The sequence below is a fragment of the Catharus ustulatus genome, chromosome 1 (genome assembly GCF_009819885.2).
Source record: "Catharus ustulatus isolate bCatUst1 chromosome 1, bCatUst1.pri.v2, whole genome shotgun sequence".
NCBI classification, from domain to species: domain Eukaryota; kingdom Metazoa; phylum Chordata; class Aves; order Passeriformes; family Turdidae; genus Catharus; species Catharus ustulatus.
In genome coordinates this window covers 86,239,872-86,253,838 of record NC_046221.1, presented here as the reverse complement: position 1 = coordinate 86,253,838, position 13,967 = coordinate 86,239,872, and the positions used below count along the sequence as shown (strand labels likewise).

At 40.0% G+C, this 13,967-nt stretch overlaps 1 protein-coding gene across 1 annotated transcript in view; it reads right to left on the bottom strand.

The window, feature by feature from the left end:
- Positions 1-442: 442 nt before the first annotated feature.
- The window catches only part of CTNND2 (catenin delta 2), a 667,983-nt gene continuing 654,458 nt past the window's right edge, over positions 443-13,967 (bottom strand). Inside the window, 3 exon segments of the mRNA XM_033064576.2 lie at positions 443-2,807; positions 4,128-4,201; positions 11,291-11,422. Coding sequence (XP_032920467.1) covers positions 2,547-2,807; positions 4,128-4,201; positions 11,291-11,422 — 467 coding nt within the window. The 3' untranslated portion in view covers positions 443-2,546.

The following is a 13,967-nucleotide window of genomic DNA, read 5'->3' as shown; positions in this document are numbered from 1 at the left end:
TCTCACTTGAGCAATGGTCAACATTTGATTCCAAGTAATTCTTAAGAGGAGCTGAAAGAGGGCAATGTGGGCATTTCAGTAGTTTGAAGAATGGAAATATATCCAACTTACAACAATCTCCTGTCCTAAGAACTTTGAACAGAATGATGCATCCCCTTGGCCTGTTGGCAAACCTGTGCCTGAAGAGCTGCACAAGCCTGCTGTTCATCAGGCAGTCAAGAAGAACTTCCAGTTGTGAGTGACATTCTTTATTAAAAAAAAGTTTTTATACTGAAAACGTGCTTTGTTCAAAAGAGCACTGCAAATGTCACTTATTAAAATCAATGTAATAAATAAAATATAAACAACCTGTGTCCAAAACTATGAATAGTATTTTTTATCTACCTCACTATACATCTGGCCCACTGTGCCCCTCCCACCCACCCTTTCTGAAATTTTTTAAAAATTTTTTTGCATGCTATTTTTTTTCCCCATGTTTACTACAAAGAGCAAAGGTTACATATCGTACACTGGGAAAAGCTGCCAAAAAGATTAAACTATAGTCCTAGATTACCAATAAACCAATTCTACATCACGATACCTGCCTGCATGAACTACTTGGGCTGTGTCCTATAGAGCAGGTGATGACCTGTGAGAGACTTCTCCCCCTGCACACAGCCAGAAGTGTGCCAGGTGATGTTAAAACTATTACAGTGACTAACCACAGAAATGTTTGCAACCTAAAGTGAATTCCTTATTGGCAATTGAAGCATTTACAACTATTCCATTAGTGGTGGGTCTTATGCTCTGAAAATTGTATGCTGAACTGTTTGTTGCCGAATGACAGAAATGAAGAAATGCTTCTTTTTTTCCCTTCCAGCATTACAAGAGCTAAGATAAATATGCCAGCTCTTCTGGCCTCCTAGCCTATGTAGCTGTTATTTTCTTTTCAAATAATAATAAAAAAATTTCTCTGTCCCTTAAATTTTTTAGAATTTCACTTTAAATGCACAGAAATGGTCTTTATTTTCATATTTGAGGAATGCGTTCTGGGTGTTTGGTTTTATTTTTGGTATGGGTTAAAATAAATGATTGTCCTAATGGTTCAAAAATTGGACCCTTCTGTAGTCTAAAGAGTTTGGAGAGTCCAGTTTAAAGTCTGATGGATCATAGTTTTTCATTCCCTCAGGGAGATGGCAAGATCAAACTCTGCCTTCCTTGAGCATTTACTGGTTGGTGGCTGGAGAGTAATGGAATTTCCTCAAGAGGAGATCAAAAGATGCTCTTTTAAAGGAAATGGCACCTAAGGGTGATGGAGTCGGTGATAAAAAATCAGCTACCCCTTCTTTTGTGAGCATGTGGCCTAGCAATGTTGAATTGCTATCGATGGTTACGGAAGTGAGTAAGAGAAAGCACATACTGGAGTTTCCACTGTTTAAAAGAACTGAAAATCAAACAAAAATTGAAGCTTAACAAGGAGAACATTGGATGAAAAGAAGTCATACACCACACAAACACACACACTCAAACACACGCACACAGAATACAATGCATACATGGACACACACGAGTAAGAATGTGTATTTGTATGGTAGGTTCTTGGAAATAGACATTCTTAGCAAATATGGATGACAGATCAATTGTAATTTATTTTCTTTTAACACTGTATCATCATAAAGAAAACTGGTATAAATGAAAAAAATCTATTTCAAATATCTACATCTAAAATTTTAGGCAGTGAAAAAGCACTTTGTTGACAAGGAGTGTGGAATGATGAATGTTAATTGTCAGAAACTGCTGAATGCCTTTTTTTTTTTGAGTTGCCACAAACAAATTCACATATCGAACAAACAATACTGCTAAATATTCCTTTTTGTTTTTTTGATATTTTTTTGATTTTTTTTTTGTTAAAACGCACCGGGGTAAAGAAAACAAAAAACTGGAAATTCATACATCTTTCAAAATTTGAAATTGAAGCAATATTTAGAACCATAGATGAAGAAACACTGTGGCATTGGTGTAATATACACAATGCACCTTTTTCTTTTTATCTGTAATGTACATCAAATACTTTACAACAATGCATTAACAAAAGGCAAGAAACATCTTGCTGTACAGAGGAAACCCCAAATGCAACTTGAAGCCTAGATTCACAATGAATGAGGATATTAAACAAAGTGTGAGAAGCTGTTCCCCATAAAGTATGTACGCTGCTCAGTAACTTGTGCTTAACTCTTGACCCAAATCCACTGTCATGGTCTTCCTCCTTCCTTCAGCCACGTTCAATATACAGCACTGAACTTTAGACTCTACAGGCCAACAGTAAAGTTGCCCCACACTGTAAAATATATATATATGTATATATATATATATTTCTTTCTAATTACTCCCAGGTTTAGCTTTCGTATCTTTTAGCCTTCTAAAAAAAATCTCTTAATTTTTTCCATACTGGTTATCTGTGCCTTCCTATGGAACAGGCTTTAACAAACTAAATTTGCAGGAAAAAAAATGTCTCGTGGTATGCATGCACATGCACAGTTCCTGGAGCTTTTGTATCTGCCCAAGTCTCAAACCCAGGAGTCGGGAGAGGCTGGATAGTGGCTTGTTTCATAGTTAAGTTCACTATAGGGACGAGCAGCTGAGTAGAAGTCGACGTAGTTGCCAGTTGACTTTAGTCCCAGGTGCATGTTGTATTCGCTTGCAGGTGGACGATGATGCACTTGGTCCTCAAAGAAGGACTCGTCATAGTTTCTTGTTGAATTCTGAAATGACTGATATGGTTCATAATCTTTTCTGCTGGGCTCCTGTGGAACTGGCTGTGTTGAAACCTGAAAGGCAGCAATACCCACAGCTTGTTAGATACAGCTTATTGCAGAAAACAGGATGGAAGGGGAAAATCTCACTAACATTTCTCGTGCTAAAAATACAAAATTGTGCATTATCTTCACTTCTGCTCAAAGCACTGCTTTAATAGTGAATTAATTCTACAGCTTTGCCTTGTCATTTTATTTCTTTACATTTATTTAATAGCATTATTATGATAAAATATATTTATTATTTAATAGTACTGCTGCAAAAGATGCTGGTTGATACCAAAAGTAGTTCATGCAGCATAGCTTATGCTTCACTTTCGTTACTACAATCTGTGTCTTAACTTGCAGCTGTATAATGCAAATATTGACCAAAATTCAGCCTTGAAGAATTTGAATGTAATCAACTTACACTCCAAAGATGATAAACATTTTGCAGCTGCCTTTGACTAAAGTGAGATTTAGGGGAAGACATGACACCATATCCTTAAAAACCATTTAGTGTCCTGAAATGGGTTCTTCTGCTACTGTTAAGCAGAAGCATCTTCTTAACAACACCTCAACGCTTAATATTGACAATGGTGTGTTGTTGATACATTCCAGTTAGTTGGATTGAAGCTGGAATGTTTATAATAAGCAGATAAAAAAAATATCAGATGGTCCTCTACCCTAAGGTTGCCATACACTTTTTTTCAGACATCCCTAGTGAATCTCTGATTTTATAGTTGGGACTTCATTGAAATCTGAAATGTATAAACACATGCTGACTATCTAGAAGACTATCTTCTGCTTCATGTCCCCTCTCTAAGTTTGGGTAGACTATGTCTGCTCACATGATCATCACTGGGAATACTGATGCTCAGACACCAATGTGAGAACACTTCGTGGATCCTGCTGCTCAGCATATGTTAGTAATGGCAGGAACAAGATGGCAAGAACAGTTGCCCTGCTATGGCTCAAACTCCTAGATATTATTCGTTCAAAACAAATATCTGCATTGAACTCTATGCAGGGATTGAAAAAGGTTGCCTAAGTTCACTACTTTAAGCAGTCCCACAAGTGATCTTACAAGTTTGGGCTTGATATTACAACTCCACAAAGGAGTGTAACTACTCTAGTTTCTATTTCTAGAAGGTGCAATTGACCTTCAGGACCTCATTTCATTTCCCACATTCAAACACAGGTGTTTAATTTGGACATAGGAGTAAAATTCTACATGAAGTAATCTGTTTATTTGTGGTATTTTTAAATTTCTGGTCTTTTTCTTCCATTTCCATATATGATGCTGCATCAGTCTTTTGCCATCTGGAACAGTAACATTTCAGTCTCTGTACTTACCTGGTTATGTTTGATATCTTCAGCAGGTGCACCATACGAATTCCTGTACAAAGTTGAGATTCCAGTGTTCTGAGCTGCAGAGAGAAAAAAGGAAGGAAAAAGCAGGTTTACCAAACATACCTCTTAGGCCTCAAAGTGAATTTTTCATTAAATACATCATACAAAGCCTGTTTCCCACACACCAAAGTCTTTAAAAGCATCTGCAGACTTTTCCTCCCACTGAACAGTCATCATCTTTGCTATGGTGTAGATACATCTCTTTGGTATTCATTTATTAATGGTAACAGCCTCCATGTCATGTTCATAACAATTTTGTGCACTTCTTATATGCATCAACAAAATAGTTTCATATAAAGCTAACATTCAATAATAAATTTCAATTTATGGATGGGCTTTTGTAACACATGCAACAAATAGCAGTTATAAATATTGAGATTAAGAAACATTTCAGTTCTTTCACTTCAGCTGGACAATGTGGATTATTAATCCTATAGTCATTCTGCATTATCATGGAATTATTCAAGCATACAGTGATTTAATATAAGTGACAAACAAGTAAAGCAAAAAGTAATGTGTAGTTATACTGAAGAGGTCTGGCCAAGATAGTCTCAAATCCACGACTGCTATCACTGCTGTTACTTTCTTCTCAGATGTCCTATTACTCAAATGCACTGACAAAACTGAGCTACTAGTTTGAAACTGGAAATGTTTCTGAAGAGGAGGATAATATAAAGTCTTGCAAAAATTTATTTCCGACCCCATCCCAAAAAGCCCCAAATGAAAGGCAAAGTATTTTCCTCGCAAAGCTGATCCCCAAGATTATAGTTACTTCTCATATTTGAAAGACCATGAAAGTCACATTTTGTGTGGCTGTGCACACTTTTTTTCATACATTATTAACTTTCCAGACATTGTAACCAATGATAGAATGCTGTTATGAGGACTCTTTCTATAAAAGAACAGGCCCGAAAGTAAAAATTGAGTAGTTGTGAATCACAGTCATCAAGGGAACTGAAACATGTGGCTCGCGACTTCTCTCAGGTCCCTGAGCAATGATAGAAAACCTGGAGGCACCAAAAGTGGCTTTTAAAACTTTCACAGCCCAAAACTTGTGATGGCAAGCGCCGAGCATTGGAGCTGAACGCTGGATATGGGATCCTGGATACAGGATGCATGCTAGTCACACCACTAGGCAGAACCACATTACTGAGGATGTAAGCACTCTTTCTTCCTTTGGCAATGTGCAAGCATGGACCTCTGCATGTTAAACTTCTATCCTTCCTCCCATCACTGCACCCTTTCTGGAGAGAGGAATGGCATGGCCTTCAGCCAAAGATCAATTCTGATCTTCACATGTGCCATGAGTTCCATGCTGAGGGTGTAATTTTTGTCAGTTTGATGCACTGCTACATATTGCTGCTTTACAGATCTCAGATGGTTTTTCTTAAAGATCTGCACCATGTTTGTGAAAACAGGATAAAGATAAGGCTTATATGGTGGTTTGATGAGCTCTAACAGCTGGAAAAAGAGACTTCACTTCATACCCATTTACTGATAGGGGTGAAATCCCTCTTGCTCCTTGAAGAGCTGGATGCAGTAAGAGAGTGTAGGAAACAGACAAGAGCCCTGGAGGTCTCCAAGTGCAGCATGACCCTTTTTTTAAGGTGGCAAGAATAGAAACTCCAGCGACAGATGCTGGTTGGGTTCCTCCAGTGGTAGACACTCTTGATTCTACGTGCATGCCAATAGGCTGTAACAGATAGAAACAGGTGAAATGATGGAAAGTAGTGCTTGAGTAGTTCTCTTTGGTTGTCTGTGTTAATGCCAAAGAGTTGATCTGCAGAGGTTCTCACTGGCCAGATTACATTTTGTCACTTAAAGGATTTTTGAGACTTGACTGTTATTTTAGCGGGTTTCTTTATTTTCCAGATGCAGCCTCTGCTGTAGTGTTTGAAAATACCCCTCCTGATGAGTCTTTAGTATCAGAGAAATTCGCATCAACATTGATCTCTGTGGTGCATCTCATGACAACACGACTCTCAGCAGTACAGCTGCCAGATCCTTCCTTGATATCATCTTTCTAATGCTGTTTTTCTGATTTCTTGCTAGTCCCACAAAACGCCAGAAGTTCCTTTGTTATACAGATACCTCTTCTTAAAATCTAGATATACTCAAGTGTTTCAGATATCCATTTTGTGAAGTCCTAGTTCTTGAAAAAGCATTAAAGTGACGTTCAATGTATTGGTCTGTCACAGATGGAGGAAGAACTTCTTTTAACGATTTTTAAAATGAATGTATGTGCCCAGGTAGGTGGGTTTGAAGTTTCATGCATACAAGTTTCTAGTCAGACATGACTGAACATACTGAGTTCAGACAGGTCAATGCAGTTCATGGCTGGCTGATGTCGAGAGTAAAAGACTGGTACATGGTGCAACACCTGAGGGTATTATGAAGAATCTGATGCAAAACAGCAAACTGGACACATGTTAATTTGTATGTTGCTTCTTCAGGCAATCAGAATTAAGAGGGAGGTCATGACCTTTCCATACAAATATATAAAAAGACATGTGGTACATATGTGCTGCTATTAACCATAACTATTATAAACCTAGAAATAGCTCAGAGTCGGTGTGCAGCTGTCCAGTGCACTACTGTGATATTTGCACTGATGTGCTCACAAATGTCACGTACCAGATTGAAGTTTTACGGTCTCTTGGATCACATATTCCACAATGGAAAATGCATAGTTTCATCTTATGAAAATAGTTGCAAGCTCTGTGTTGCTGATTTCACTGATGTAACGGGGATACAAATTCAGAAGTTTAAAATGAAAAAAAAAAAAACAAACAAACAACCTCAAACCCTTAGGAATCTTTTCTTAAAGCAAGAAAAACAATGAGACATAAAATGCTTGAAAATAAATGCCAGGAATACAAGAATAAGAAATCTTGGCTTAGGCTAGCTTGGAGGTTGAGATAATTCTGAAGAAAATGTAAGTCAAGCGCTGTAGCTGCTAGCAATGAATGCAGCCCTGCTCCAGTACCTGCTTCTGAACATGCAGGTGGAATCCCTGGGTACTCCATTCCCACTCTGCCATGCTTCAGTGAGCGGTTGACTCTAGCTACCCAAAAGCAGAGGGCAAATATAAAGGAAAGGAGAGTATGAGCTAGATGAACAGACTGATATTGCATGGTTAATATCTATTTTTTCCTGATAATATTGTATATTTACCATCATAATAAAATTTTAAAATGAATAGAAAGATAAGTCAATTAAATATTTTTAAAAAATAAAAATGACAAGAGAAAGGAAGGGAGTGAAAGGAGTAAGAGACAGAGATATTTCTGCAGCCACATTTCTTCACAGAGATGTGAGAACTAGCTGAAAATTAAATGAATAGAGGAGTGATCAGGATATGTGTTCATGTGCACATTTTATGCAGTCTCTAAACATCAGTATGTGATAATACTGAAGAGGCACTTTCTAGTAGGCAAAACTGTGAGTATTCTAAAATGAATAATATGATCAACCTGTAGTATTTTGGGTTCAATTACATAAAGGACATTATAGAAAAACACCTTTATTTCTCCTTTCTGTTCAGTCTTCTAGGTGATACTGGTTAAAAAAAAATCACGTAATTCCCCATAGCAGTTTTCTTTAAAGATGACAAAAATTGAAAATTATGTTACTCAGCAGTTTGTGTGACAAAGGTGTCATTGACCAAATTCATCCCCATATATCCCAGTCACTTGATTCACAGTTTAACATGAGGCTTTCAGACCTTGGAAGTACTTATTCTGAACATATTTTACAGACACTTTGGAATAACAAGATGCTAGCCTTTTGCCTCAGGAACACAAACTGATAATAAGAAAGGACAGCTCAGCTGGACAGGTCCTCATTTGGTATAGTGAAACCTGCTTTTTCTGCTGTAAGCAGAAACGGAGCAGGTCTCCATTTAAAAAATTTAGTTCAAGAGAGTAAAGGAAAATGCTTGTGTACCTCACAAATCTTAGGTAACAGAAATCATTACTTGTCACTACCACTGCCACCTCCTTGCACAGTGAAAAATGAGGTAAGGGCGTGAGAAAAGCATACAGTGTATTAAGGTTTCTGAAAGTAATAATAATAAGTCTGAGCACCTGTAACACCAGATGGTATTTTTTAGTGTTCTGAATATGTGTGGACTTGTCAATAAGTTTAAATAACAAAAGTATTCATGACTGAGTCTTTAGAACCAAAGGAAAAATAAATTATTCAGAAGTTTTTTTCTGCTGCTAGAAGCGAGGATAGAACGTGTAGACTATGATGTACATATTAGTTCAGTGAGGGAACTAAAAAAGTAAAAGAAACCTCTAAGGAGTCCCATGATGGTACACAGGAGCCTTATCTTCCCTGTTCTGAAGTAAAACACCATGGCATAAATAACATTATCACATGCACTTATCGTTCCTGTTTTCTTAAACTGAATATAATAGTTTTTGTCTTAAAAATATACTTTAGGTGACAAAATTTTATTATTGGTTATTATTTTCTACAGAGAGGAGAAAACAGACAGTAAATATAAAAGGCATCATAAACCTGTGAAGAGGGCAATGAGAACTTTGATACTGTGCCTCCATTTTTTTAGCTATCCTCGTGAAGTCAATGTAAGTTATCATCTTCAGCCAAACTGTTTACTTCATAGATTCCTCATTTTCCCCAGAGGTTTCCTGACAAATCCTCAGGATGGCAGGAAGCCAGCATTGCTACTTCGAAAATCCATCAAAAAACCTTCATTTCAGTCCCAGCCCAAAGGTCATAAAATCTTTCAACTATAAACTGAGAAGAGCTTTGGAGAAGAGCATGGAGACAGTCATGGATAAATTGGGACTACAGCTGTGGCTCTATACTCTGTGTAAAATCCCTAAGACAAAGAAAGTTTTGTGTAATACATCAGCTTGGCACAAAAGTGGAAGAGCAGATCAAAATATTTGTATGTCAGGTGGAACCTGAGAAAACATTCATCTAAGTCCCATCCCTGTGGATGTATTGGCTGCAATGCACTGTCTGATGCACAAAATGAAACGCAAGGCATCACAAGAAACTTGCTATATGAACTTGTATTAGGCCACTCAAGTAAAGTCAAAACGTCTCACAAAATGACAAATACTGATTTTATATGGGTTTTTGATCAAATATTTATTTATTCAATGAGCTACAATTATGTTACACAAATTCCATGTTGAATGTTGACGACCAAAACTCCTTCTGTCGTTTTCTTTTGATCTTATAATGGTTCTTAATCTGAGCTTAGCCCAAATGTGGAGAGATTTGGTGATCTGAAAGAGAGAAAGTTACTTGTTAATTCCTTATTTATTTGTACATTTGTCATGTAAGATTGTGAAGTATTACACTTTTTGATTTGAATTAGTTTGATTTTTTTCCCTCACTGAGCTCAGGAGCTGGAAAGACAGTTGATAGCTGAGCATTCTGTTAAGAGTTTCAAGTTTCCTTACTAAAATTCCACCCAAATAATCAATAGAAATAGACAAAATAGAAGAAAATGTTAGAGGAAAACACAATACAAAAATCAAAGCAGAGTAAAGGGTGCTGAGGCTGTACAACTCTCACAATCTGAAATTGATATTGCAAGAGAAAGAAAATAATGGAAGTAGGAAGACGAGAAGAAAAACACCACAGTAAAAAAAATGAAAAGGGTTGAGGAAAAAGGCCTTTTTTTAATGGATGGAGAGAGACAAGACTATCTGCAAGGAAACACAGATTTTCAGCATGTATTTTGTAAACTTTCTGATATAATTTGCTTGTCTGAGTTTAGAGATACAGCTAGTACAAAATACTACTGTTTCTGCCTTTTCCTTTTCAGCCTGATGCTCTTATTCCTGAGATTCACCCTTTATGGGTCCTTGACAAATGGCTGAAAAAACTTCAGTCCTCTCCTTCACAATCAGCCAAGTAAGGGCCAATGAATTTTTATAGAAAACCACCTTGTGCAGTGACTATAAACACTCAAAACATTACAGACACATAAAATGCAGTACCTTGACTGAATCTTCCGCACTCTCCTGTAGTACCCCACAGAAGTCATTCAGGATACTCCTAATTTTTGTGGTTTCCAAATGCTCTTGACTGTCATTCTTCTCTTCAGATTTTCACCTTCAGGCAAATTAATGTACCACATTGCATATTCACACAATTTCCAAGGATGGTCTTCAGGTTTCGATTACATAATCACATGTAGCATCACAGATGCAGTGTGTGTATCTTCATATCCTGAATAGAGTCTTGAAAGAAGGATCTTATGGATGGATTGATGCTGAGCCACCATGTTCCTGGTGAGCAACCCATTCTGCCTCTGAGCAAGACCTCTGCAGTGGGTATGGGAGAAGGCAACAGGCATTCAGACTTCTCACTGAGATTTTTTTGCCTGCCCTGGAGCAGCATTTGGAGAAGAGGAGACTGTGATGCTTGGCACTATATAAGCGTGATAAAAAGTTCAATAATGGTTATATAAGCCTGTACAATGGTGATGGAGACCAACACTTATTTTGCAAGAGAATTCATGAAGAGGTGCAGCACTGGGAAAAGCACTCAAAATTTCCTAATTACTGAAATACTAAGAGGTTAATGAGCTCACTGGGAAGAGAGGCCTTCAAAGAAACTTGCAACAGATGCCACAACATACAGAGAAAATTACTGCATTTAAATCAGCCCAGCTGAGAAAGTAACATGGATAAACTTTACAAAAAGCCACAAATTTCCTATGAATACTGACACACAAAATAAGTTAACTGATCCTGGAGAGCATTCCCTGCAAAAGACAGATGTTAGGGATCACTGCACATTCTCAAATATACCAGTTAAATCAAAGTGATCAACCATCTTCCTTATGAAATGAAAACAAATGTGAAATTGAGAAAGACATGTAAAATTGGACTCAGAGCCTGTCTTCTGTGGAGAACCATGGCATTCACAAATCATTTTCACATAGTATTGTACTCATTCAAATATATCTTCAGTTGTATTTCTCAAGGTGACTAAAACTTGGGAATTAACCAAAGCAAGTTGACTCTTTTCCACAGTGCAACAAGCCCAGCCAATCCTATAAAATCAGCGTTCTAGCACAGTTGATTTTTATACATGCCATTCAAGCAAAATCTCACCTGTCATGGTGTCTTTCCTAGAAGTGTGTTCTCCCTTATTTCCATGGTAAGTGGCATTAGTTCCAGTTGATTCATAGTCTGTTTTTCTTTCTTTTAGGCTGATCATTTCCCGAGGTGAGGCTGGGGCACTTGCTAGATAACAAAAATGGATTTTTAAAAATCATATATGACTGAATGTAGGGTTTGGCTCTTGAGTAGGCATTTCAGTAAAGTTTGTATCTGTTAGTTTTCTAACAGGAAACTGATTGAAGAAACACTACCACATTAGGGAGGAAGATATGCTATTATTTCAAGGTCAAAATGTATTAACTGGACAATCAATTGTAAACATAGATTTATTTCTGAATGTGAAATTTCTTTGTACTTACATCCAACATCTAAGATGATCACTATTAAAAAATAAGTACAATTTTTTTTTTCCTTTTGCTTTTCAGTTCCGTTAACTTGTCCAAACTTTCAGGTACGGACACTTCCATCTTTTCCTCAGAATGGTTACATTATTTGCATTGAAGACTGTTAACTTTCAATTTTGTGGAAAAAACCTTATAAAATTGTTTTCTTCCCTTTTCTCTTGAAAATAAACAAAGGAATTTAATTATTCTAATGGAAAATGGAAGAAAACAACCTTTTCCCCCCTAGAAAACATATACCAAAGAATGCCTAACAAAGGTAACTCAATTTCTCTGTCTTTAAATATCTACATGTGTGAACAACTGCCATTAAAGCAATTACTACTTTAAGCTAATTTTATTAAAACCAAATCTTTCATCACCTATACTCATGGGACAGCTAAAAGGAGGAAAGTACAGGTAACAAAAAAGAGAACTGGATTTTATACTCAAGTCACACACTGGAGAATGTGGAGGTGATCACTGGCACTGATTATGAAGCCTTAGAGCTTGCAATGCTTAGGAAAAGGAGAAAAGCAAAGGAAAAAATTAATGACTTTCAAGTAAACTGACTTCAATATATTTAGGGGCTGGTAGATAAAGTGCACTTTCCCTGTTGTGGAGGGCAGGAGAAGGAGCACAAGGTGAGTGGCAGAGCCTCCCAGAGCCTTGTAAGGGCACCGTGGTACAAAAATTACTAAAGTGCTCGTGCTTACCCTCACACACTCCCCTGCCTCCACCCAGGTATTTCCTATGTAAAAAGAAGCTCAAAACCAGTAACAATGCCTTTGTTCAAACACAAGGAAAATAATAAAAAAAATGTACAGTAAATTCACGAATACAAGCCGCACGGACTATAAGCCGCATATCCGGTGTGTTGCCAACATTGTTGCCTTTGTTAATAGATAAGCCGCTCCCGGAATATTAGCCGCAATTTAGTTCGCTGCGAACTTTCACAAAGTTGTCATTTAGTAACACAATCGCGGGATCGCCGGGGCTTACTGGCTTACTGCCGACCTCGGAAACATTGTTTCCAAGTGAAAAAAGACACACCCTTTATTTACAAGCCGAAAAAGACAGGAACAATAGTGTGGTCATTTTGCGAGCATTCCCAATGGATCTGCGTTGCCTTTAAACAGCCGCTGAGCCGCGCGGGCAGGCAGCTGAGCTCCGAGCGGAGCCACATCTCTGTGCTGGCACAGACACCCCGCTCAGCCCCGCGGGTGAGCGGCCCCCCCCAGCCCTGTCCCAGCAGGGCGAGCGGCTGCTCTACCCCTCTCCCAGCACGGTGAGCGACTGCTCTACCCCTCTCCCAGCACGGTGAGCGACTGCTCTACCCCTCTCCCAGCAGGGCGAGCGGCTGCTCTACCCCTCTCCCAGCAGGGCAAGCGGTTGCTCTGCCCCTCTCCCTGTGAGCTGAGCGGCCCCCCCCACCCCTCTCCCAGCAGGGCGAGCGGCTGCTCTACCCCTCTCTCAGCACGGCGAGCGACTGCTCTACCCCTCTCCCAGCAGGGCGAGCGGCTGCTCTACCCCTCTCCCAGCAGGGCGAGCGGTTGCTCTGCCCCTCTCCCTGTGAGCTGAGCGGCACCCCCCAGCCCTCTCCCAGCACGGTGAGCGACTGCTCTACCCCTCTCCCAGCACGGTGAGCGACTGCTCTACCCCTCTCCCATCAGGGCGAGCGGCTGCTCTACCCCTCTCCCAGCAGGGCGAGCGACTGCTCTACCCCTCTCCCAGCAGGGCGAGCGGTTGCTCTACCCCTCTCCCAGCACGGCGAGCGGCTGCTCTACCCCTCTCCCAGCACGGTGAGCGGCTGCTCTACCCCTCTCCCAGCACGGCGAGCGACTGCTCTACCCCTCTCCCAGCACGGTGAGCGGTTGCTCTGCCCCTCTCCCATCAGGGCGAGCGGCTGCTCTACCCCTCTCCCAGCACGGTGAGCGACTGCTCTACCCCTCTCCCAGCACGGTGAGCAGCTGCTCTACCCCTCTCCCAGCACGGCGAGCGACTGCTCTACCCCTCTCCCAGCACGGTGAGCGACTGCTCTACCCCTCTCCCATCAGGGCGAGCGGCTGCTCTACCCCTCTCCCAGCACGGTGAGCGACTGCTCTACCCCTCTCCCAGCAGGGCAAGCGGCTGCTCTACCCCTCTCCCAGCAGGGCGAGCGGCTGCTCTACCCCTCTCCCAGCACGGTGAGCGACTGCTCTACCCCTCTCCCAGCAGGGCGAGCAGCCGCTTCATCCTTCTCCCTGCGAGCCTAGCAGCTCCCTCAGCCCTCTCCCTGCAAGCCCAGC